The sequence below is a fragment of the Leptonychotes weddellii genome, chromosome 2 (genome assembly GCF_054177405.1).
Source record: "Leptonychotes weddellii isolate Sample4059 chromosome 2, ASM5417740v2, whole genome shotgun sequence".
Taxonomy (NCBI): Eukaryota; Metazoa; Chordata; class Mammalia; order Carnivora; family Phocidae; genus Leptonychotes; species Leptonychotes weddellii.
In genome coordinates, this window is record NC_138370.1 from 72,921,379 (window position 1) to 72,946,150 (window position 24,772).

The 24,772-nt window shown below is 36.1% G+C and overlaps 2 protein-coding genes across 2 annotated transcripts in view; one reads left to right on the forward strand and one right to left on the reverse strand.

The window, feature by feature from the left end:
* ELMOD2 (ELMO domain containing 2) overlaps positions 1-20,774 on the reverse strand; it is a 29,372-nt gene extending 8,598 nt beyond the window's left edge. The window contains exons 1-8 of the mRNA XM_081811853.1: positions 20,643-20,774; positions 19,350-19,501; positions 17,400-17,428; positions 8,918-9,015; positions 8,549-8,678; positions 5,755-5,888; positions 3,438-3,506; positions 2,533-2,666 (exon numbers count right to left, since the gene is read on the reverse strand). Coding sequence (XP_081667979.1) covers positions 2,533-2,666; positions 3,438-3,506; positions 5,755-5,888; positions 8,549-8,678; positions 8,918-9,015; positions 17,400-17,428; positions 19,350-19,491 — 736 coding nt within the window. The 5' untranslated portion in view covers positions 19,492-19,501; positions 20,643-20,774. The remainder of the gene's footprint in view (positions 1-2,532; positions 2,667-3,437; positions 3,507-5,754; positions 5,889-8,548; positions 8,679-8,917; positions 9,016-17,399; positions 17,429-19,349; positions 19,502-20,642) is intronic.
* A 2,320-nt stretch (positions 20,775-23,094) lies between these two features.
* The window catches only part of MGAT4D (MGAT4 family member D), a 41,456-nt gene continuing 39,778 nt past the window's right edge, over positions 23,095-24,772 (forward strand). The window contains exon 1 of the mRNA XM_081813117.1: positions 23,095-23,233. Within this exon, the coding sequence (XP_081669243.1) occupies positions 23,095-23,233 (139 nt within the window). The remainder of the gene's footprint in view (positions 23,234-24,772) is intronic.

The following is a 24,772-nucleotide window of genomic DNA, read 5'->3' on the forward strand; positions in this document are numbered from 1 at the left end:
TAAAAAAATAAAAAAATAAAGATGTACACTTTGGTATCACTAGTACATGCATGGTTTATCAAATGGGGGACTTAGGGGGGCGCTGGGTGGCTCAGATGGTTAAGCATCTGCCTTCAGCTCAGGTCACGATCCCAGGGTCCTGGGATTGAGCCCCACATCGGGCTCCCTGCTTGGCGGGGAGCCTGCTTCTCCTTCTCCCTCTACTGTTCCCCCTGCTTGTGCTCTCGCTCTGTCAAATAAATAAAATCTTTAAAAAAACAAAAAACAAAAAAAACGGGGGACTTAGGGATCACTCAGAGACAGAATGAAGACTCAAGAGAGAAGGGGGTCCAGGGCTGGGCTTTGAGGTGCTCCTACATTCAGTAAGGGAGTGGATGAAAAGTTAGCAAAAAAGTCTATGGAAGAGCGAGGGGGCCAGAAAAGTCAGAAGAGTGTGCCATCAGAAAAGCCCAGATAATGTCTTAAGATAAGAAAAGCATGGTGATCTATGCTTAGTGCTGCTAAAAGTATCAAATAACATGGGGACAAAAAGGTGGCAAGTGGATTTGGCAACAAAGGATGTTCATGTATTTGCGAAAGTCAGTATAGTGGGGAGAGAAACTAAACTGGAATTAGAAAAAAATTAGAAGTGAGTGGGTGAAAACAGCACTTATTTGAAAAGTTTTATGATGAAGGGGAGCAGATAAATGGATTGGTATCTGGAGGTGGACGCTGCATGAAGGGAATGTTTTGTTTTGGTCTTGAAAATGGAAGCTCTATAAATGCCAAGACTTTTGCCTCATTTCTGCTCTATCCCCAGTGCCTAGAACAGCAACTGACACCCAGTGCATGAATGCATAAATGGGAGGGACAGAAGCAGGTCTCTAGTCTGACAGGGATGCTCCAAAAGAGAAGGAAAGAAGAATAATGCAGAAAGAAATGGATAACTGAAGGAACAAAGTCTCTGGTAAGACTTCCCAGAGAAGGTCATGTCTAAACTGAGATTTGAAAGATGAGCAGGCACCACCTGGACGAAAGGAAGAAGCGAATGGGTATTCCAGGTGGAATGAAATGTCCAGAGTCAAAAGAGAGCATAATAGCTTTGCACAACGAAAAGGCCAGTGTGCCCACATTTCCGACTGTGGGGAGCTGGTTTTTGGCAGGAGAATGAATCTGGAGAGGTTTCCAAGGTACGGATCATGAAAGGCCTTGTAATGGAACCTTTTGAAGAACTGTAGGCAGTGGAGCAAAATGATTCGATTTTCATTTTAAATCATTCTCTCTGCAATGTGGAGAAGAACTGGAAAAAGGTCATCACAGAAAGACTACTGAAAAAGCTACTGCGTATTAAGGAGGGCACGGATTGCATGGAGCACTGGCTGTTATACACAAACAATGAATCATGGAACACTACATCAAAAACTAATGATGTACTGTATGGTGACTAACATAACATAATAAAATAAAATTAAAAAAAAAAAAAAAGAAAAAGCTATCGCAGTAACCTAGTAACAAAGGCCTCATGCTGCACGCAGTTACAGTGGGGATGGGAAAGGCAAGAGAAATTTAGCAATTGACAAACCTGGAACAAGGGATTAAGTGAAGGCAGGGGAGGCTGCGGGAAGGAGAGACTTGGATGATGCCTTCAACAATGGAGATGATGAAGTTATGATTTGGCCATTTATTACCTAATTAGTTTCCTATATCATGCCAACATGCAAACGGCATTCTAAAGACACAAAAAGATCAAGAAAAGTAGAATGTGAAACTAAGCTAGGTTTAAAGTCTTTGCTTCTGAGCAATAGCTTCACAAGATAAATTCATTTAATTAAAACTTCAGGGTGCAAATATCATCACAAGAAAACTTAATGGAACAGTGGTAATAATGACTGCATTAGGAACAGTTAGTTATGAAGTACCCCCAATCTAACACAAGAAGACAACCTGGCCTTGAAATGGGGGATGGGGGGGAATGTTCCTTTAAATTAAATTTCCTTATAAGATTAACAAAATAATGTGTGAATGGTCTGTCCTTGACTCAACAGTACTCGCTAACCCAGTATTCAAGAGGGAAAATTCATTTTACAGTTGACTGGAAAATGGATGTCTACAGGAAAACTGCATAAATCCTGAATTTACATATATGTGAAAAAACGGTCTTGCTAAATTTTTTTATTCAGCAAATATAGAAACTGATGATAAAATACTCTTGGGGACTCATCTTCCATTATTTCCCTGTTTTTCTTTTTTCTTTCTTTTTAAAGATTGATTTATTTATTTGAGGGAGAGAGTGCATGAGCAGGGAGGGGCAGAGGGAGAGGGAGAGACCCAGCATGGAGCCTGATACGGGGCTTCATCTCATGACTCTGAGATCATGACCTGAGCCAAAACCAAGAGTCAGATGCTTAACCGCCTGAGCCACCCAGGCACCCCCATTATTGCCCTGTTTTTCAAAGATCCTAAATAAATATATAAAATGACAAGCATAAGTTACATATTTAGTAGAAATATTATATCTAGAAATGTCTAGCTTTAACTCATTTTAATACTCACAATAAAACTGATGAAAGTGTTCCATTGTTGGTATACCAGGAACAAAGTTGTAGAGATGAAACTTCAAAGCTTCACTCTTCAGCAAGCTATAAGCCATCTCCGTAAGGTTGATTCCAACTATTGCATAAGAATACCTATGTCAGAAACATTACCAGTTATATCAGCTAGCCAAATAGCTCATAAAATAAATGTAAAATTATGCAAGAAATTAGTGAAAAATTACTCTGATGCATTTCTAATACAGTATTGTTTTATGAATAGATAAAAGATTTTTGTTCTTTTAGAAGATGTTGATTTTCTGGATATAATCTAAGAAGTAATAATGAAGCTTTGGCCATACAAATACCAAAAACCAAAATCCTTAAAAAATAAAATAAAAAGAGTACACTCTCATTGGTTTCTAAAACACACTGGGTAATCTGACATTTTCTCCTCCATTATCAGGGTATTTATTTTTATGATGTAATGTTGTTATAATGTTTTTTCAAAGGTAGGTATCACTGGAATATAAAAATAAAATAACGATGATAACGTCCTTAATAGGACCTCAACTGCACTTCACTTTACAATTTTCGGAGCTATTTCTCATTTTTCTATTTCTATGTCAAAGCTATTTCCTATTCCTATTTTCAAATCTATTCCTCAACAAACTTTCATAAAGTCCCTTACCTCCATTTTATAGACAAACTATATCTTGTGGCAAAAAAATATTGAAATAATACAAAATTGGTGTATGATCACATTTCACCTTAAAAATAATGTATCATGCAGTATCTTTTATAAAGTTCTTATTAATAAAAATAATCTCCTTTTAAAAAACACCTCGAAATACTTTCAAATTCAGATAATCTAATCAACATTTTAAAATTCAAGAATTTACAGTTTCTTTGATGCATCCAGCTTACCCTAATTTTGGATGATTTGAACGGGAAAGAATCTGGTGAGCTTCACTGGTATAATTTTCACTGAAATACCTTTAAAAAGTTGAAGAAAAATAGTAAAATTAACATATGTTATTCAAATTGAAGATATCCAGAAGAAATTTAAAAAGCTACTGTCCAGATGATAGTCTCAGTACTGCCACAATCATCCCAATCTCCACCTCAAATCACTTCAGTGACTCAGAAATGCTGGTCAATCAAAATTTAATTCTGAGGGTTCAGGCCTATCTAGTTAGTACAGGACATGGGTCCTTGGCAATGCTTTAAAGTATTTTAAAAATAAATGATTTAACAAGAGACTTTCTACCTAGCTTTAAAAAACAAAATCTAGAGTTCTTTTTGTCGTTATTTTAAATTTTCTATAAAATAGTCTGTGTGTACTTGTTGGGACATTCATCCTTTCACCTCAGCTAACTCCTTCTATCATAACTGAAGTCTATATTGTTTAATGCCATTTTCTGTGCAAACAGAAGAAAGGCAATAACCTTTCTTTTGCATTAAAAAAGCTCTCCTTGGTCAGTGGTATAACTAAAATGCTGGCCATAAAACAGAAGTATTCGCAGGTACAATGGAGAAATATATAAAGCTACCTATTTGTAGGCTCACACATCCTATTGGCGTATACTAGTGCAACTTCTTTGAGTTCTTCAAGAGAGGGACTAAATCTTCTGTTCAACCTCCTGGGTCACCTCATGATGCACTGGTACTCAGGCACATATACGTATATGATGAATGACTGGGTGTTTGTATAAGGATAAGAAGTAGAATAAAAAGTGGATTTCCATGGCTCATTTAAATTTTAGAAGTCACAATCATTGAAATTTTCATAAAGCATAGAAATTTCTAACCAAGTTTTCCCATTTTCCTTCTATAGATTAATACCATAGACTTCGATTTTTCTTTACTGGCTAATTTTCAACCCATTAAAACAAGGGTTGTTAATTTAGAAGTCCATGACTGAAGGATCACTCATGAATGAAGGGGTATCCATGAGGTTCAAATATCTGTGTAGTTTGCAAGTACCAAGAAGAAAGATGGTCTTTAAAGGCTAAGAACAAAGATACTATGTGTTCTGAAAAACAATGAATTTTAAAATATTTTGTAATTTTTCCAAGTGGAAACAAACTGCATTTATTCTATTTCAATACCAACTGGAAGTTTGTTTATCAAAGTAGAAAACAGGCAATCTCATTTTTTGTAATTATTATTTTTAATTTTTTAAGACTATATTTATTTATTTGAGAGAGAGAGTGCACGAGTGAGGGGAGGGGGAGAGGAAGAAGCAGGCTCCCCTCTGAGCAAGGAGACCAATGCTGGGCTTGATCCCAGGACCCTGGGATCATGACCTGAGCCGAAGTCAGACCCTTAACCGACTCAGCCACCCAGGCGCCCCTGTAATTATTTTTGTATTGTGTTGTATCTTTGGCAGGTATACTTACAGGGAATCTTTATACTTATAAAATTTAGGTATTACAGAAAATTAAGTACTTTTATGACTGGAAAAAATTAGAGATACTGAAACCCTACTGTATCTTCTATTTTCCCCCAAAATAGCTTTATCCAGACAGACCTAGTTATTCTCAATATTAATAATTTAGCACAGTTTTAGGACTAATTTTTTCACAGTAACAATTATCCAAACTTTGCTAATGGTTAGCTTTCCCATTCTAGGCATTTTATGGTCTATAAATCACAATTCAAGGACAGACACTAACACTGAAATCTTTTAATTTGCATATCCACATCCATACTAATCTTTTAGTTTACTTTCTAGAATAGTTTTGGCCATCAATTCTGATTTTATTTACAAAGTTTGGGATTTCACATATGTGCCCAAGCATAAGTATTGAAGGAGAAAAAAAAAAAGAGAGTTCATACAGGCTCTGAAAAGGGCTTTAGATCACTTATCACAGATGTTGAAGAGTAAGTGTGAAGAGACGTTATTAGTATCAAGTTATATTTCCCAAAATGTAATTAGAGAGCCAAGAGAGAAGAGGCAAGAAGATAAAACAAATAAGAAAAGAGTATACATGATTCTTTAAGAGGTATCAGAAAGAGAAAGGAAGAAGAAAGATATCAGTAAGTAATCACACACACACACAAAATATGTTTCCAATGTCTTCATATTGTTGCCAGCACATTAGTAAATACTTTAAGCACTGTAGCTATTAAAATTCAGAGATAGTGTGAAACGACTAGATCAATTCTTATTAGAATTTAACAATATTGGAGGTTACAGGTCATTTCATTTAGAGAAGAAGAAAAAATTTATTTGACTTACACAAGATTGATTAATCCAAGTATGCCCATGCCTCTGAAGTCAGTTTTGGGATCATCACCCTGGAAACCAATGTCAGCCCACTGCTTGGAGATTCTAGCCTTCAACTTTTTCGTGGGCATTAGAAGATTCCAAAGCTGTACAAACATACTTCCATATTACAAATAATAGCGACGTTCTTAATTTACTAAGACATTTTTCTTCTCATAGCTGACATACAAGTAAGTTGAATGCTTTCAATTAAACAGCTTTAGTAGACAAATCATAGGGGTTCAACAAAGACTATATTTAGAGAACTTATCAATTACCCTAAAAAATTTAGCATACTTATTCCAATTTAAAAGACTGATATTAAGAATAGATTTGAAAAAAGTGACAAGTACACAGAACTCTAAAACAATGAGATATCTTTATTTACTAAAGTAATATATATATACATATACATATACACACACACACACATATATATATGTGTGTGTGTGTATATATATACGTACACATATATATATATATACCAGGACTGGTAAACTGCCTCCTTAAGAAAAAAAACAAAACAAAACAGTGTTAGGTACTTGGTCCTTCGCTCAAACACTACATACTTAAATAGGCTCCACTCTAATGGTGGGTGATTGGTCCCTAAACAGAAGGGAAACGGAGGGAATCATGAAGAAATAAGACTGACAGCATTTCAATCTGTACGATCATATTTTACAAATTTTCATAATTTTAAAAGAAAAAAATAATATGGCTTGGTTTTAAGTAAATATGTTCCTTAAGACTGAGCACTTAAGAACAGCAATCAAATATTAGCAACAAACTAACCAACGCAAAACAAAGTTTAAAAAATTTAATCATTTTCTAAATTCAACACCACAAGTCATCAAACAAAGCAGACTTACAAAAGTTGTTTAAAAAGTTTGTAAATATTTGCAGAACAGAAATACTTGCATGTTTTTTTCCATTTCACTACCATTTCAGGCATTGTTGAGTAAAGGACTCCTAATGAAAGGAGTATCCTGTCACCTAAAATAAAATGTGAAGACTTGTGACCTTACTTTAAGACAGGGTCAGGACTCTGGCCCTGAAGCTAATCCAATCATTAGATTGGGTTTTTATCTGGTCCCTTCTCTTTTTACTAACACATCAGTGTCTCTCCATGGGTTCAGCAAGGGGTTTGATTATGCCAGTGATAAAGCCTCAGTGATGTGGGGAGAGACACAATAAAACCAGTAATAGTCAAATTTAATATGCATAAATATCAAATTTCTGGGTTCTACCCCTGGAGATTCTGATTTCATGGGGCCAAAGTGGAACCTTAAATTCTAAGTATTAAGACACTGGTTAGCTGTAGTGAAGGTGGTCCTTAAACTACACTTAAAGAAACATGTACCTACTTAGCTCTTTACCCACGGAGACTGCAGAGTATATGCAGTGGCTGAGTGATTCACCGTCGGCAACTGGCTCTCTTACCTTTAAAACTGAGTCTCATAATGAATCAACAAGATAAAAATTCCCTTGACTAAAATGCTAGGATGTGTATCTTACCCCTTCTAAAGGGAAGGTAATGTGCAGAAAGAGTCAGGAGTTACGGGAATAATGATAACAATGAAGATATAAATGGTGGCCAACCCCCAGTGAGTGCCAGGCACCATTCTAAAACCTTTTAAATATAAAGGTTCAGTCTACACCAACAGCCCTTTGAGGTACGTTTTTTCATTATCCTCATTTTACAAAATCAAGTTTTATTTTTAATTTTAAAAGAAGGTGAAGTGTATATACTTTCTCAGAAAAAAAGGTGTTTTTTTTTAAAACTTGTCTGTTTACTTAGATATTATCTGTTACATAGATATTATCTGCTACTTAGATATTATCGATGTCTCTTTCCACAGCATTTTTATTTTTTTATTTTTATTTATTTATTTATTTTAAAGATTTTATTTATTTATTTGAGAGAGAGAGAGAATGAGATAGAGCATGAGAGGGGGGAGGGTCAGAGGGAGAAGCAGACTCCCTGCCGAACAGGGAGCCCGATGCGGGACTCGATCCCGGGACTCCAGGATCATGACCTGAGCCGAAGGCAGTCGCTTAACCAACTGAGCCACCCAGGCACCCCACAGCATTTTTAGATATAACAAACTCCTAACTCCAAGTACAATGTGCTATGTTGTTTGACTTTAACCATTTAAAAATGAAATTGGCCCAAAAGCAAATGACTTCATCTCCTCTGGGCCTTAGAATCCTCATCCCTAAAACTAAAATGAAGGTGGCAGACTAGATGATCTGGAAAGCTTACTCCGGGTTTAATAATCTCTACTTTGGCCTCTCACTGGCCTTATGTATTTATACTTTATAAATAAGAATTAGGAAAATTCAAAGTAAATTTCATTACTTTCTTAATTTTCAATGTATGGTGGCATTATTTGGCAATTCACATTCTGTAAATCCCAAAATATTTGACATAATAATATGAAAAGGGGACAGTCAGGTTTACAATTTGAAAGTAAGCTGAAAAAAATGCCTAACTTATATGAGCGATTTATATAAGAAGTAGGGGGAATGTGTGTAGCTTGTGGACTCATTAGTTGAAAAGATCCCTCTATTAATAAGTTTATAATTTATTTCAGAATTAAAGGCATTAAAATTTATGTGAATATATTTTAATGAGGCTTATCAGAAAATTACAAAAATAGGTACATCTTTCACCAACAATAAGGGGCAAAGAAACTGGATGACTGTATAAGCCTCTAGAATTTGCACACAGACTTTACTAGCTCAAATACAGAAAACAAAAATTTACCTTGAGAAGCAGCTTTTCATGTTGGAGGTTATCAGAATCATATGGCCTTTTCCTCACACTTTCTACATCCAAATAGAGCTGTTTATAACCAGATATCTGGAGTAAGCACGCCTTCATACAGATTTTAAAACTGAAAATGAGAAAGTTATTATTTCTAAAAATCATACCTTCTTATCACAATAAAGTAATGCCTTCCATAGCTTGCGTTTTTTCTGTCTATCGAGAAAGCATTTCCTCAATTCCTCATCTTAGAGAAGTGAGAGGGTTGAACTGGATGAGCTCTAAAACCCCTGCAGCTCCAATGTTTTACAATTAACTGTGTGTGATCTCCACACCTCACAATAAAAGTAGACCATAAAAACAACATACCTGGCATCCTTCTCAGGGTTAATATTCTTTTCCTTCATTATATCTTCCACACATTTGTCCACTTGACTCTGGACAACAAGAGTCGCTTTCTGTAAAACCTATTTATGTGAAAGAAAACAGAACGAGGAAAATCTCTTAGAGCTGAAACAGAACACTAAGTTTTGGGTATTTAGTCAACATACAATGCATATATTAAAATGCAAAATGAAACCAAATTTGTTTCACCAGGGCTAAAATCATACATACATACCTACATACATGCATGCGTACATAAATACATAAAAGAGAAGCAGCATGATGTGAAGAAGGCTTCCTCAACTGAGAATCAACAGGGTCTCAACTGATAAGTTCTTAACATATGAGCTCCCACCATAGTGGGCGTGTGAAGCAGATACTTTTTATAAAATTTTTAAATTACATATATGCGTACAAAAATTTTAGTGCAGAAGTCAAAAAACCTTTTAAATGCAGAAGAGCAAAAAGAAGAGAACTCAAATATTCTTGTAATTATTTGCCACCACCAGAGACAGTCACTGGTAACCAATATCCTTAGTCTTTTTTCTATTCACATAAAACAGATTTCTTACATTATATGCCCTATAAATGTCCACTGGATCCTTCTTTCAACAAACAAGCAAGTTCAGGACTTTTTTTTACCCTTAAAAAGTTTCTTTAACTCTGATCCCTCTGTAGACTACCAACAAAATCCTCTCTGGTATCTCTTATAGCCCCAGGCAAAATATTCTCATCATACCTGAAGTTATGCCTTTGCATCTCTTGGGCCTTTTTTCTGGAATGTTCCTTCCCAATCACTAAACATATCAATGCTGCCCATTTTTAAGCTAGCTCACATACCAGGTCCAAGAAGCTTTCCCTGATTCTATTCAAGTGGAATTAACCTCTCCTCTCTTGGAATCCCCATAGTAATTTATCTATAACCGTTTTATGATGCTTTCTACTTTCTAAATTAGTTACTTTTATATATTAAGTGGAAAATTCTTTGAGCACAGAGATTTTATCTAGTTCATCTTTTCATATCCTGTGTGTAAAAGATAATTGAGAGATGAACCATGAGAGACTATGGACTCTGAGAAACAAACAGGGTTTTAGAGGGGAGGGGGGAAGGGGGATTGGTTAGCCCGGTGATGGGTATTAAGGAGGGCAAGTACTGCATGGAGCACTGGGTGTTATACGAAAACAATGGATCGTGGATCACCATATCAAAAACCAATGATGTATTGTATGGTGACTAACATAACATAATAATAATAATAAAAAAAGATAATTGACAAATAACTGTTAAACGGAGATATTTAACAGATAAAAACCTTAAGAAAGGCAAACTTTTGTTTCAGCAATGCATACGATTATTTAAAAGAAGGAAGAAAAGGAAGGAAACAAAAAGAAGACTCCTCAAAGTAAATGAAAAAGTGAGAAGGAAAATGATCAAAGACTAACAGTTGGTAAGGATACACATATGGTCAACAAGGTCTAATTGGTCAAATCCTGAGGTAATATGGCTACAGGAAAGGTCTTGAACCTTAAAACCCAGCGCTAATGAAAGGGGTACCTTTACCATAGACAGAAACCTTTTGCTTCCTGAAACATGAAAAACCTAGTCAAATATCACCTCCTTTTGTGAAGCCTTCCTCAGCCACGGAGTTGGCTACTCCCTTTTATGCTCATACTCAGTGAGAGAGCACTTAGGATACTGTATGCTTACTTTTACAGATTCAACACCAGGCTTTGTCTCTCTTACATACTCTTATGAATGAATGAATAACTGATTGAGTGAACTAGCTCAAGGCCAAATAAACTTAGAGACAGAGTTCACATTAGAAATAATGTCTAGGGGCGCCTGGGTGGCTCAGTCATTAAGCGTCTGCCTTTGGCTCAGGTCATGATCCCAGGGTCCTGGGATTGAGCCCCGCATCGGCTCCCTGCTCAGCGGGAAGCCTGCTTCTCCCTCTCCCACTCCCCCTGCTTGTGTTCCCTCTCTCACTGTGTCTATGTCAAATAAATAAATAAAATCTTAAAAAAAAAAAAAAGAAATAATGTCTAGTCTCTCAGCAAATACTTTTCCTATAGACACTACTCTTATCACTATTTTTTTATTTTTAAGATTTTATTTATTTGAGAGAGAGCATGCAAGAGAAAGCATAAGCGGGGTGGGGGTGGGGAAGCAGAGCAGCAGGCAGAGGGATACGCCAACTCCCTGCTGAGCAGGGAGGCTGATGTGGGACTCGATCCCAGGATTCTGGGATCATTACCTGAGCTGAAGGCAGATGCTTCACCTACTGAGTCACCCAGGCGCCCCAACTTTGTTCTTTTAATAGATTACTTGGGCTATACTGGGCACATTACGTTTCTGTATAAACTTTAGAATGATCTTGTCACTTTCTTCAAAAATAGCTTGCTGGGATTTTGACTGGAATTGCATTGAATCCATAGGTTAATTTGGGAATTAACACCTTAACAATACTGAGTCTTCCTATTGATGACTACCACCTGTATCTTTCCATTTTTTACTTATCTTAGGAAAAGGAGTTTTAGTGTAGAAGTCCTGTGTGGCTTTCGTTAATCATTGAATATTTTATGTTTCTGAATGCTACTATAAGTGGTATTGTTCTTTTATCTTGTTTTCTAAAAGCTTGTTGCTAACTTACAGAAGCATGGTGTGTCCTGAGACATCGCTAAATTCATATATTAATAATGCTAGTAGTTTTTGTAGACTTCTTAGGGTTCTCTGCACTCACAAACTGTGTCATCTGTTAACGAACAGTTTTCTTTCTTTTCAATCATTGTATTTTAGATTTCTTTTCCTTATTGGACTACCTAGGACCTCCAGCACAATGCTGAAAAAAAAAAATCAGAGGGCAACCATCTTTGCTTTGTTCCCAATTCAATGTGGGAGCATTCAATATTTCAGTATTATATATCATGTTAGCTGCATGTTTTCCACCGATGGCCTTTATTAGGATGAAGAAATTCCTTCTATTCCTAGCTTAGTTTTTAATCATGAATGGGTACTGAGTTCTGTCAAAATAGTTCTTCAGTATCTATTGCAATGATCTTATTCTTCTCATTTACTTTGTTAATGTGGTGAGTTACATTCATTGACTTTGAAGACTCAATCGTGATGTATTAACCTTTTTATAGATTACTGGGATCAATTTGCTAATGAAGACTCTTTGCATCTGTGTTCATGAAGGATGATTTATAATTTTCATTTATTATATTGTCCTTGTCTGGTTTTAGTGGGTTATACTGGCTTCACAAAATGTGTTTTTTCTACTTGATGTTCTGGGAGTTTATGTAATAGTGGTATTATTTCTTCTTAATGTTTGATTAAGAGTTCACTAGTAAAGAAGGGTTTTTGGTGCAAAATTTTTTAATTACAAATTCCATTTATTAGGTATATGGCTATTTATATTTTTAAATTTTGTTTTGTTTTGATAAATTGTATTTTTCAAGGACTTTGTCCCTTTCATCTAGGCTACAGAACTTATTGGCATAAAATGATTCATAGTATCCCCTAATACTTTTAATGATTGTGGTCTGACACCTCCTCTATCATTCCTGATATTGGTAATTTGGGTTTTCTCTTTCTTGATCAGTGTTGCTAGGGGGTTATTAATATCACTAAGAATCAAATCTTTTCAAAGAATCAACTTTTGAGTTTGTTATTTCCTATTTTTGTCTGTTTACCATTTTGCTCATTTATCTTCTTTCTATTATATCCTTTCTTTTACTTACTTAGGGTTTAATTTGCTCTTTTCTGGTTTAAAGTGTAAACACAGATCATTGATTTGAGGCCTTAGACATCAATCAATTTTTTTTTAAATTTCCCTTGTGAGTTCTTTTCTGATTCATGAGTTCAATTTTTAATTTCCAGATATTTGGGGATTTTCTAGATGTCACACTTTTCTTATTTCTAAGTTAGTACTGTGGGGGACAGAGAACATACTCTGTGTAAGTTCAAACCTTTGAAATTTGAGACTTAAAGACCCATATATTGACATACCTACATGAATGTTCCATGTGTACTTGAGAATGTGCATATTGCTTTTGTTGGGGGTAGCATTCTATAAATGTCATTTGGGTCAAGACAAAGTATTGTTCAAAGTATTGTTTGTAAAAGTATTGTAAAAGTATTGTTCAAATGGTATACATCCCTTCTGATTTTTTTGGTCTTCAATTATTGAGAGAAGTGTATTAAAATTTTCAACTACAACGGGGGATTCACATATTTCTCTCTTTAGGTTGAGTCAATTTTTGCTTCAAGTATTTGGCAGCTTTGTTAATAAGTGCATATACTTTTAATATTGTTTTATTTTCTTGATAAATAAACCCTTTTTATCATTATAAAAAAAATTCAGTCACTGATAATATTCCAAGTTTATGTTTTCTGAAACAAAGACACAACAGCTTTTTTATTCTTAATTGTTTGCACGGTGTATCCTTTTGCTTTCTATTTGTTTGTATCTTTATGTTTAGAGTATATTTCTTGAAACAACATTCAGTTAATTGGGTCTTACTTTTTTATCCATCTGTCAGTCTCTGGCTAATTCTCTAACTTTTTGTTAGGTCTTTGTTTCCTCATCAAAAATAAAATAGCAGCCTGGATGGAGGATAAATATAAACCATTACAGCATTTTCTAAGTTCATTTCGAAGGTATATTCAATACTGGAATATATAGTACTTAGAGAGTTTCTAAAGTCAGCAATTCTACTTTCTTTTTTAATCTCAAACCATGTATGCACCCAAAGACTATTTTCCCAATGTCATTTACTTTTTACTAAAGAAAACGCAGGTGATAATAAAGAATAAGAGAACAACAAATATGAATCACTTACCATATACTTTGTAAAAAAATTATATGTGCTTATGTATTTTATTTTATTATAAAACAACACTTGGTGAACATAAAAGTAAAATAGTCTTTTTTTTATCACACCTACCTTGAGAATAGGTTACAAATTACATGATTAACACATATTCCTAGGCAGTAAATGTCAAATGTGAGTTTCACTAAGCAAGTAAATTTGCGGAGATTATACATACAGAGTATGAATGTTTCATTTGTGAACCACAACGCCTATGTGGTTATATACTTAAAGGTTAGGTACTTACAAAGTCTAGCTTTTGCAAAATTAAAGACAAAAAAAATGCAAATGTACATCACTATGCCATACCATCGACCCACAGACAACTAAACTGATGCCATAAAACTAATTTATTATTCAACAGCTAGAATGTTATTATTTAAAAGCTAAGATAGCAGCTGCAAATTGAAAAGCACAGCCAGTCAAAAACACTATTAGATTGACAAAGTGTTCTTTCCCTCAGTTTCAAATACCTGTATATGCATTAGGACTGTGGAGCTTTGCAACATTACCATACACTGCACAGCAGCCAGACTTGTTAGCACAATACTGAATTCGACTGCTCAAATTCTAATACAGTTTACATTTTCATTTATAAATCCTAAAGTTTAGTAACCCTTAATATAGATTAATAAGTAGTCCTTAGCCTAAAATACAAGTAAACGAGACTCAATGTTTAACAATCAAAGAATTTCCACTATGAAATAGTTCACAACCCAGTAGGATCATACTATCACTTAAGGAATCGGCCTTAATAGATTAAAATCACTATTATTCACAGCAATTATCAGTAATGTTAAGTATTTAAATACCTAAGAAGTGTTCATGAATATTTTAAACTTCTAAAAATCTTGTAGAATATATTGGTTTAATCCCATCATCATTAATATTACTAACAACTACTATTTGTTGCATAACCTATCATGTACTAGGCATTCTTTTAGACTGCTTTCATATTAATATCCATAATCCTAAAACAATCATGTGGCTATTAACACCTCCTTTTATGATGAGAAAATAAGTAACCTGCACAAAAGTCAAACTACTAGCAAGTGATAAAATCAGGATTTGAACCCAGACTTTTCTCATACCAGTAAAAAAGTAGATCAGATTAATAGAAATATCACAAAATCAGAATTTGATTTTACTCTACAAAGTAACTGGAAATATACAAGTGAGATACAACACATACCAGAAATGGTATGTTTAAATTGATGAGGCTTCCTCCATTTGTTTATTGACAAGTTTACCTTAGATCTACAACTTCAAGAAAACAAAGCTTCTGTGATTTAATTCAGTAAGGAACTACCCATTTGTTGACTATCCTTTTTTTCAGTATGCCCTACATAACATTATCAATCTATACTTTTAATAATAAAATTGTTGGTTTTTCATTTGTTTTTAAAGATTTTATTTATTTGTCAGAGAGAGAGAGAGAGCTCACAAGTAGGGAGCAGCAGAGGGAGAGGGAGAAGCAGACTCCCCAATGAGCAGGGAGCCCGATGAGGGACGTGATCCCTGGGATCATGACCTGAGCTGAAGGCAGATGCTTAACCGACTGAGCCACCCAGGCATCCCAATAAAATTGTTACCAATACAATTTTAATGTTTACTTTTCAAGTGGGCTTTTGTAGTCAGTAAATCAGATAAAAAAGAATAAACACTGTATTTTTCTTTAACTCATTACCTCGACCTTAAAGTTCCCAATAAAGTTTATCTATACCTTCTCTAAATGTCTATTCGTAATTACATTCAACACTGCTCTTTATTTCTTTTGTGTATCCCAAAGACCCTGTGGAATATTGAACATATAGCACCATTCAAATCTTTGGTCAAGGATTTTGACCAAGGCACTGGAGTTCTTCAAAAGCAACATCTTATGTATGATCCCACTTAAATTTGGCATAATTATACCACACATAAAATCCCATTAGTAAAATCTGTGACCAAAACTGTTGTTACAATCAGTTGCAGTAACAACAGTTACACAGATAGCTGTGACACTGAGCTGCTAGTTTCAGAACTTCTCTAGAGGTTCTTCCACAATTTATGATATTGTTACTTGGTGACACTGCATCCTAAGTTTCAATTAATGGAAGGAACTATATGGGTGAATAAATTTTTAGAACCAGCAACTTATTAACTTTTTAGATCCCTACATTCTTATTAAAAAAAAAACCAACAAGAATATTAATCACTCTCTAGGATTCTGAACAAAAGGACTCCAGACTCCTGTTCCCCCAATATATACTCATGTATATGAGTTATTCTTATCTTGACCATTCATAAAAAAAGACTGTTAACTAAATCAATAAGGCACTTATTTTACTGGTCACTCCCCAGAACATAACTGATATGCTTGCAACATTCAACAATGCCCACTTTGCATGAATTAGTAACTCCTATCAGTATCACTAGACAATAGCAAAGCAACAGTTTTTGATTCTATTTTTTACCCACATTGTACATCATGACCAAGTACAAACATACCTATGGATATCTAAAATATAAATAGATGCATACACAGATAACTAAAATTAAAACTTCATAAAACAATATTTAACCTTATTATAACCAGTGTTATCTGATTATTTTCTATTCTATTTCTTTTGTTTTGTTTAATGCTGGCTGTAACCTACTATGGGATTTTAAACAATGACCTGGATGACCATACTCTACCTTTGCCATACCAAATAATCTATATATACAGAGAGAGAGAGAAAATTGTGAACTACTATAGATGTCACAGATTGATGTAACAGATTGAATCATTGGTTCCAATTTTTCACTCCCCTATAATTGAATTATATACTCACATGCTTACCATGGCTTTGTAGTGGGCACAGTATATTTCTCTACTCCTTGACTTGGGCTGGCTATGGAACTTACTTTAGCTAATGGGATGTTAATGGACATAACAGGAGGAAACTTAAAAAATATGTCTGTGTGGTTGGACATTCAATGATCTACTGTAGAACATTCTCCAAGTACCCACTACCTTTTCAACCTGGGTTCCATAATGACACAACTGGAACAGACCTGAACTTGGGACCAACTTGAAGAAGAATCTCTCCAGTTGGCTCAAAGACCATAGGCAAGAAATAAACAATGTCTTCTTATATATGCCCCTGAGATTTTATAAGTTTGTTACACAGCAAAAGCTAACAAATAGCATGAGGTATGACTTATTTTGGATCAAAAGGCATGTGATTCAGGGTTTGTTTGTTTTTTTAGTAACTATTCAAAATTCTCTCAAATAAGAATCTATCTGAAGGACACAGTTTATGAGGTTTTCCCTTAAGAACCTGCTTTCCCAAAGGCCATCAAGTTTTGAGGCAAAATAAAAAAACAAAACCTCAGCTAAGGACAAATTATTCAAATACCTTCTTTGTGCACAAGTAGCACACTAACACACACACAGAAAATGTTTCAAAAATAATACTTTTAAAGTGGGACATTTCATGTTAATACTCTACAGCAAAGATTCTTCTAGTAGAACATTAAAAATAATTAATTCTAAAACTGACGCATTCTTTTAAAGAAAAAGTATCTTCAGGTTAAGTTTTCTAGAATTACCACCTTGATATAATCCTACCTTATTCTTGGAGTATGTCAAGGAATTTTCTGAAATAAAGAAAAAAAGAAAAAAGAATGTTACCACTTAAATGTTGTTTGTGAGTTATTCCATAAACAAATAATATAAATATCAAGCCAGTAATAAGTTAGTAGTTCTAGAAGATATAATTTCTACATGTGTAACACAGGAAACATTTTTAAATGTTATCCTCACAGTATGGAGAACTAGATATGATTCCAAGATCCTCAACCTGATGCAACACACCAGAGCCAAGAGGTGAGACCATCCTAATTTCCCCAGGGTCATGTTTCTGTGCAAACCCCCAAGTGTCTACTAACCACTGCATATTCATTCATGGCTGCCTCACAATAGCTTAGGTTCCAGAAACTCATCTAAAGAACATACAAGGAAAGTGCTATCTACTACATTTTCTTCATTTGTTGGCCTCACGGAGTAAGCATTTAGATTTGAGGAGCCAGTGACTGAATCATACAACAAAGGGGCAAAAACGTAATGACTTAGATTATAAGGCCAACTATCTTCTAACCAGACAAAGAGAAAAGCAGTTTCTCCATTCTTGTCTTCTGTTTCAAGAATGACTAGAACATTTTTACTAGACTATTTAAACATTTTTTTCTGGCACATTTACTAAGTCTCTTTATTCTCAGCAATTTGAGAAATTCAAGAAAAATGGTTTTGCCACAAATTAATGCCTTAATATGTTCTTCCCCCATAGTACAAAACATAAACCATTACTTCTAAGATTTCTTATCAAGAGGTACTTTGTTCTTAGAGCAGCCAAAAGGGCAAATCAAAAGAGCAGGCAGTAATTGAAGTCAGCCACAAAGTTGTGAAAAAAAAAACTAGGGAAGTAATTAAACTTCAATCATCCAGCTGCCCTGAGGCTTACTCCCTCCTTATATCTCTCATTCTTCCCATGTTGCCTTGGATACCAACACCCACTCCCCAGATCTCACTTAGTTGAAGTACACTTGTTCAACACAAAGGAGGATTTAGTTAAGTCATGATTTTCCATTTAACACAGTGAACGTGAACTGTAGCCAATCCCTGGTCTTCCTTACTCCGGTCAAAGAGTAATTACCTCAACCACATTTCTCACTCCTCTGTGTTCTAATTTAAAGCAATATTTTCAATTAAGCACGGAAAGCTGATGAAATTTAGAAGGTAAAAAGTAGTAAAACTACTGTTCAAAAGAAATATAATGCAAGCCAAAATGTGAACAATGTGTGTACTTTAAAATTTTCTAGTAGCCACATTAGAATAAAAGAAACACATAAAATTTATATATTTTAACCCAATACATCAAAAATATTATCAACATATAATGAATATAAACAATTATTAATGAGGTATTTCTATATTCCTTTTTTATATGAAGTCTTGGAAACCCAGGGTACATTTTATATTTCGGCACATCTCAATTCAGACTAATCACATTTCAAGGGCTCAGTAGCCACATGTGGCTACTGGCTACAACACTGGACAGTGCAGACTCTGATGTAATAATCTTTCCCAGGGATCACTACATACCTATTACTGTTCTTTCATGAATTACATAAGAGACTAAAAGACTGATGAAAGTGCTGACTATAAAAATTGATCTAGATTCAGATACTCTTCCCTATCACTTAAGTGAAAATTTCAAAGGACATAGAAGTATAGAGATTTTTCTCTGGAAAATAGGTTGCAACTATAAGGTACAACTGATGAATTTCAGGAGCCACAGAAGATCATTCTTTGCACAGACGTGGAACTAAATTATGATTCTTTTTCTATAAAATCATAGTTTTAGAGTTGGAATCATTTAAAGCTGGATTTCAAAGATTAAAAAACTAAATTTAAGTTTCTGGATCAGGATACACAATGAGTACATCTGTCACTATCAATATTAAGAAAAAACATTCATTCAGAGTTAAAATTGATTTATTCTTTTTCAAATAACATTACCTATCCTGTGTGTCCTTTGTGCACCTACATAGGTATCAAAAATTCGCTGCAATTCACATTTTCCAGTCATCTGTCGTAAGAGCCATTTCATCCAAAATCGAAAAAAGTGCCCATAGAAGAACTCCCACAAAGAAATAAACATTTTTTTTTTCCTGGAGAAGGAAATATATGACAGACTTAATGACCTTAAATTAGATTTAAAAATGGGAAAAAAAATAGTTACTTCGACTTATCAAATCCCAAATTATATCTACCATGTTATTCTATTGGGTCTACTTTGTAGTAGTATTTAGGCATGTAAGAAAACAATGACAGATGTAATACATACCATTTAGATCAGTTAAATAATGGATGGTCAAATGGTCAATTTACCACTTTTTAGGAATTAACTGTAAAAATCAAACTACCTACTTAGATTCAACTTCTCAGTTCCCTATGTTCTCATCTTTGAGAATGGGGCTCAACAGTTTAAGAACAAAAGAGACCCAACTTAGCAACAATTAAATATGCCATACATCTGAATGGTTTGTATAATGAAGAGCTCTTTTAACCCCTATGTATAATTCCAGTTACATCTGTCCCACAGTCAGGAGATTCCAGCAAATAAAAACACGACATATGGCTTACAAATTGAAGTATAAAAGTTGAACAGAGTAGATCACACCCTGGCTAAAAACTGATTTTCCATTCAAGAGGTGAAGGGCAGAAATACTAAGCAGAGTAATAAGCTACACCCTCGACAAAACTGAATCTTTATGCCATTAGAAAAACCTTGAACTCCTAAATGAGGGGGGGTTGGGGGGGAATACAAGTGAGAAGTTATTTTAAAATAAAAATGCTTTATCTCCTTTCTGCCTTCAACATTCCCATAGATACATCATCTCTAGACTACGGCCTGAGGGACTGTCAAATTTGAAATCCCCGCAGGTCGGTGCAGAAGCAACGCCCATCGTCAGAGATCGGCAGAACTGCGACTTTTAAAAATGAATCCATCTAGTCCGCGCTCGATGGGACAAAAGAAACAAGAACTGCCAAGCGCAGGGAACGCAAGCCTCGAGGCGCCTGAGCTCCCCAGACGTCGGGGAGTCGCTGCGCGGAGCCCCCCTTCCGGAGCCCGGCCGAGCCCAAGTCGCGCGCTGCCCGCGGGTGGGAAAGTACGGCTCGCACAAAGCCCCACCGGCCTGGGCACCCCACGGTTTTCCTTAGGACACCGAGGGGCTCAACCAGCCCGCGCGCCCTCAGCGCAGCCGCACCAAAGCAGCGCGGGGCGAGAGAAAAAGAAACAGCAGCCACCTCACAGGAGCGGAAGAACTAGGGGGGAAGCTGGAGTTGCCTCGGTTTCCCCAACTGCAAACAGCCGGCAACGGAAACGACGCTACTCTCGCAGCACTCCCTGCAAGCACCGCGACCCGGAAGTCGGGGAGGGAGGCCGCGGGAACGCCTTCCCGGGGACACTGCCCGCCCCCCACCCCGCCCCCCGCCCCGCCACTCCCGCCACTCCGATTGGCCCGAGCTCCACCAATTGCTAACGCTAGAAGGAGGTAGCGCTGAGTCGCTGACGCGCGTGCTCGGGTTCTAAGGACGCCCAACGGTTTCCCTGGCAACGGCTACCTGGAGGCACGCCCAGCGCCAAAGGTCGGTCTCTCAAAAGTGCCGCTCTGGGCCTATTTCTCGCCTTAAACCTCAGGTCATTTGCGCTGATTGCAACTGTGTACTACTCTTAAACTCCGGGAACTCACGGGAGAAACAGCGTACTTTCGGTAACTTTCATAGCACCAAGGTTGCAAAAGCACTTTCACCTACATTTAATCTTAATTCTGCGAAGTAATTATTAATAGCCCTACTTTATGGTTGAGGAAATGGGATTTACGTTTCATGACTTGCCCATGGCTAGTACATGGCAAAAAAAGGAGAGCTCTATATGTTGAGTAAAGAAGTTGGGACTTTGTCCTAAACCTAAGAGTATCTGGAGGAAGAGCATTCCAGGCACTAGAACCGCAAGTGCAAAGGAGGATACTTCATAAATGGGAGAAAGAGCAAGAAGGCCAGTGTGGTTGGAGGAGAAAAGAACAAGGGGAGAGTAGAATATAAGTACAAAGGACAACTTCCATTGAGAAATAACTCACCCCTACCCACCCACAACTCCTGATCCCTCAGCCCCTTTTCTCAAAAGCAACCAGTATTAGTTTCTTATTTATACCTCCAGGAATATTTTATGCAAGTGTGTATTTGTATAATCCCTGCATCCACTTGCTAACACACACTGCAGCAGCAATACAACTTTTCCACACTTCAACATTTTTTCAAAAGGTGCTAATTAAAGCATTAGACATGTGAAGCTCCATAGAAGCAACCAACATTCAACTTGGTAATGAAAACTGGACATGTACTATAATAATAAAATCAGAGAATCTCAGATCTTGCAGGGAACGTAAAGATCATCTCATTGAATATATTTTTTTAAAGATTTTATTTATTTATTTGACAGAGAGAGACACAGCGAGAGAGGGAACACAAGCAAGGGGAGTGGGAGAGGAAGAAGCAGGCTTCCCACTGAGCAGGGAGCCCGATGTGGGACTCGATCCCAGGACCCTGGGATCATGACCTGAGCCGAAGGCTGAAGCTTAATGACTGAGCCACCCAGGCGCCCCTCATTGAATATTTTTTATTGTGCATGAAAAGACTCAGAAAGGCAAAGTATACAGCCAATTTGACAAATTAAGAAGTAGAAACAAACTTCTATTTCAAGGGTCTTGCAATTATTACACAAGATCTTTGTATAATTGAAAGTGAGATAATCCTGTAGTACAATTATATAATCCTTTTATGTTTTAAATTTGCTATGCTGAGAGTAGGGAGTATAAAGAGGAACTCTCTCCTTGTCTCTCCATGCTGCCTGTTGGGCCACTTCTATCCATGTTTTTCTCCAAGAGAAAGTAATGGTAACCTGTTTTGTCAGAACCTGAAAAGTTGATTGAAATGCATTTATTGGAAGCAAAGTCATTGTACATTAAAATGTCATGTGCATATGATTGCCTCTTCTATTTTCCACTAATTCATTTGCATGTAACTGGCAGATATATTAAGCCCTTCTTGTCTCTCAGGGAAGATTGTCCTTCTCTCTTTCTCTCTTATTCTCTTTGGTTTTCTTCTCCCATGTGGCCAGCTAAATGATGGTTAACTTCGGGATTAGCATTCTGGCTTCAAGGAGAAGATGGGACCCTACTTAAGTCTCTGAACTAATCTGTGTGCTTCTACCTGGCCCTATCAAATCACCTACATGGAAAACAAAGGCTATGGTGTAATGGTGTTTGGTTATATTTTTGAGTAGTACTAAGGAATCCCTGTTTTCTTAGATTCTCAGACTAAACAGTCAAGCACTGTTGATTTTAGAAATTGCTTAATGGAAAGGTTGTTTGGCATGACCGTTAATCAACAGCTCATTGCAGTGTTCAGCATTTGATCCACAGAGGAATCAAATTAAATATCAATGCTCCCTTATGGAGTGTGTGAGGTCTGGAATGCAGCAAATTTACAGTGAGAAGGAAAATTGTATACTCCCTTCACTAACAGTGAAATGGATTATCTCTGTGGAAGCATTAAAAATATTAAGAACAAAAAAATATTAAGGACAGTGGCAACCCTGATTGGTTGTATAATGATTTGTACTGCACTTCTCTAAAACTATTTTAAATGCTATACACTGTAATTAGAGGGACCCCCTCATATGTATATGGTTCCCCATATGCTTCTTTTAGTGGGAGAAGAGGAAATATACAGAACGCCAAAGCAGATTGTTTCTCATAGCTACCAGTACCGAGCTTTACCGATGAAAAGAAAGTTTAAACTATTCAGAATTAAGCTAATGGACTGGGGTGAAAATGGTAACCAGGACAAAGGAAATAAGCATTGAATCAGGTTAAATGATTTGTATGATTGTTTAAAAAAAGAAGGGAGGGTGAGAGGGAAGAGAGAAGCAGGAAATTGGACGACCTACGAAGGGTTTGGTAGCACGTTTCGTAGCAATAATTGAGAGGAGGGAAACCTACTCCGGCTCCTACATCCTCCTCACCTAAGCTAACCTATCAGATCTGTTCCAATTATCCCAGCCTGGGAGAGTTTAAAGCCAATGATGCTAAAAGGAAATAGGGAAGTGAAGAGTGTTTAGCACAGAATGGTGATTTTAATTCATCCATTAAGGTGTGGGAGAAAAGGACGATTAACTTGAGGGTCAAGAAATCTTCATTTGTCTCCAGGTAGGAGGTCCAAGATTGTTTGATGAAATTAATTTTGAGTGGCAGAGGGTAGTGAAATACCTTTTGGGGATTATTGAATGATGATGCAAAATGTACCAGCAAGAGAATGGAAGGACAATATTAAGGTACGAAAATTAAAGTTTGGAGCATATGAAAATGTGAGGGTAGGTTACAGCAGAATCACCATGAAGCTGAAGATGAAGAAATAGGAAAGAAAGAACTATCCAGTTCTTGACTTTACCTGAATATATAATTAGAATGGATGTGATGATGGTCCTTATCATACCAGCTTAAAGCCAAATGTTTTTAAGAGACAGAGAAGTCTGCCCTTTGTGTAGCTTTAATACGACACGCAAAACGGAAAACCTGAGAATTGCCCAAACCTTCCTTTGTAGTAAATATCAGGCAGTGTCAGATTCTGGAAGGACACAGAAAATCTCACCTTTCATTAAGGAAACAATGGGAGCATAAGAGCTAATCTCCACTAATGCTTGTTACTAATCCTCTGTGGCCCAGGACAAAAAAAAAAAAAAAAAAAAGGCTCTTGAAAATAACATGCTAACTATTATGATTTAAACAAGGTAGTTTCCATGATTTAAACAAGTGTCTGTTATGCCAGGCATTGTAAAAACTGTAAGAGGTTCAATATGCCAACTGGGACTGGGATTTTTTGTGATCATTTCAGCTAATGCTGTCTTCTTGATCCCACTCTCAGAAGTCAAGCACAATTTTCTTGTACATGAGAATGAATGTAATATTTGTTCATGGTCCTTCCCCAAGATATCTGACCTCTCCAACTCACTGCCACAGTTGGTGAAATTGAGTTCAGACATGATTACCATCAAAATTAAGTTAGTTCATTGTATTGATAACATTATGATCATTTCTACCTTGAAGGAAGAAACTCAAAAGATTTGAGATATGTAGTGGCAAATATAACTAGCCAAACGGTTCATCAATCCAGATGAAATTTAGAACTTACTGTAATCTTTGAAATTTCTAAACATAACATAGGGCTACCAGAGCTATTCTATGAACAGTAAATAATACATAACTCTCCTTCCAGGACTCTGCCAATAAAAAGAAGGCACAATACCTTTATGAACTATTTGGAAAGCTATGAAAAATATATAATGGCAGTGGCCCAAGTATGCTCCATGACCCTCC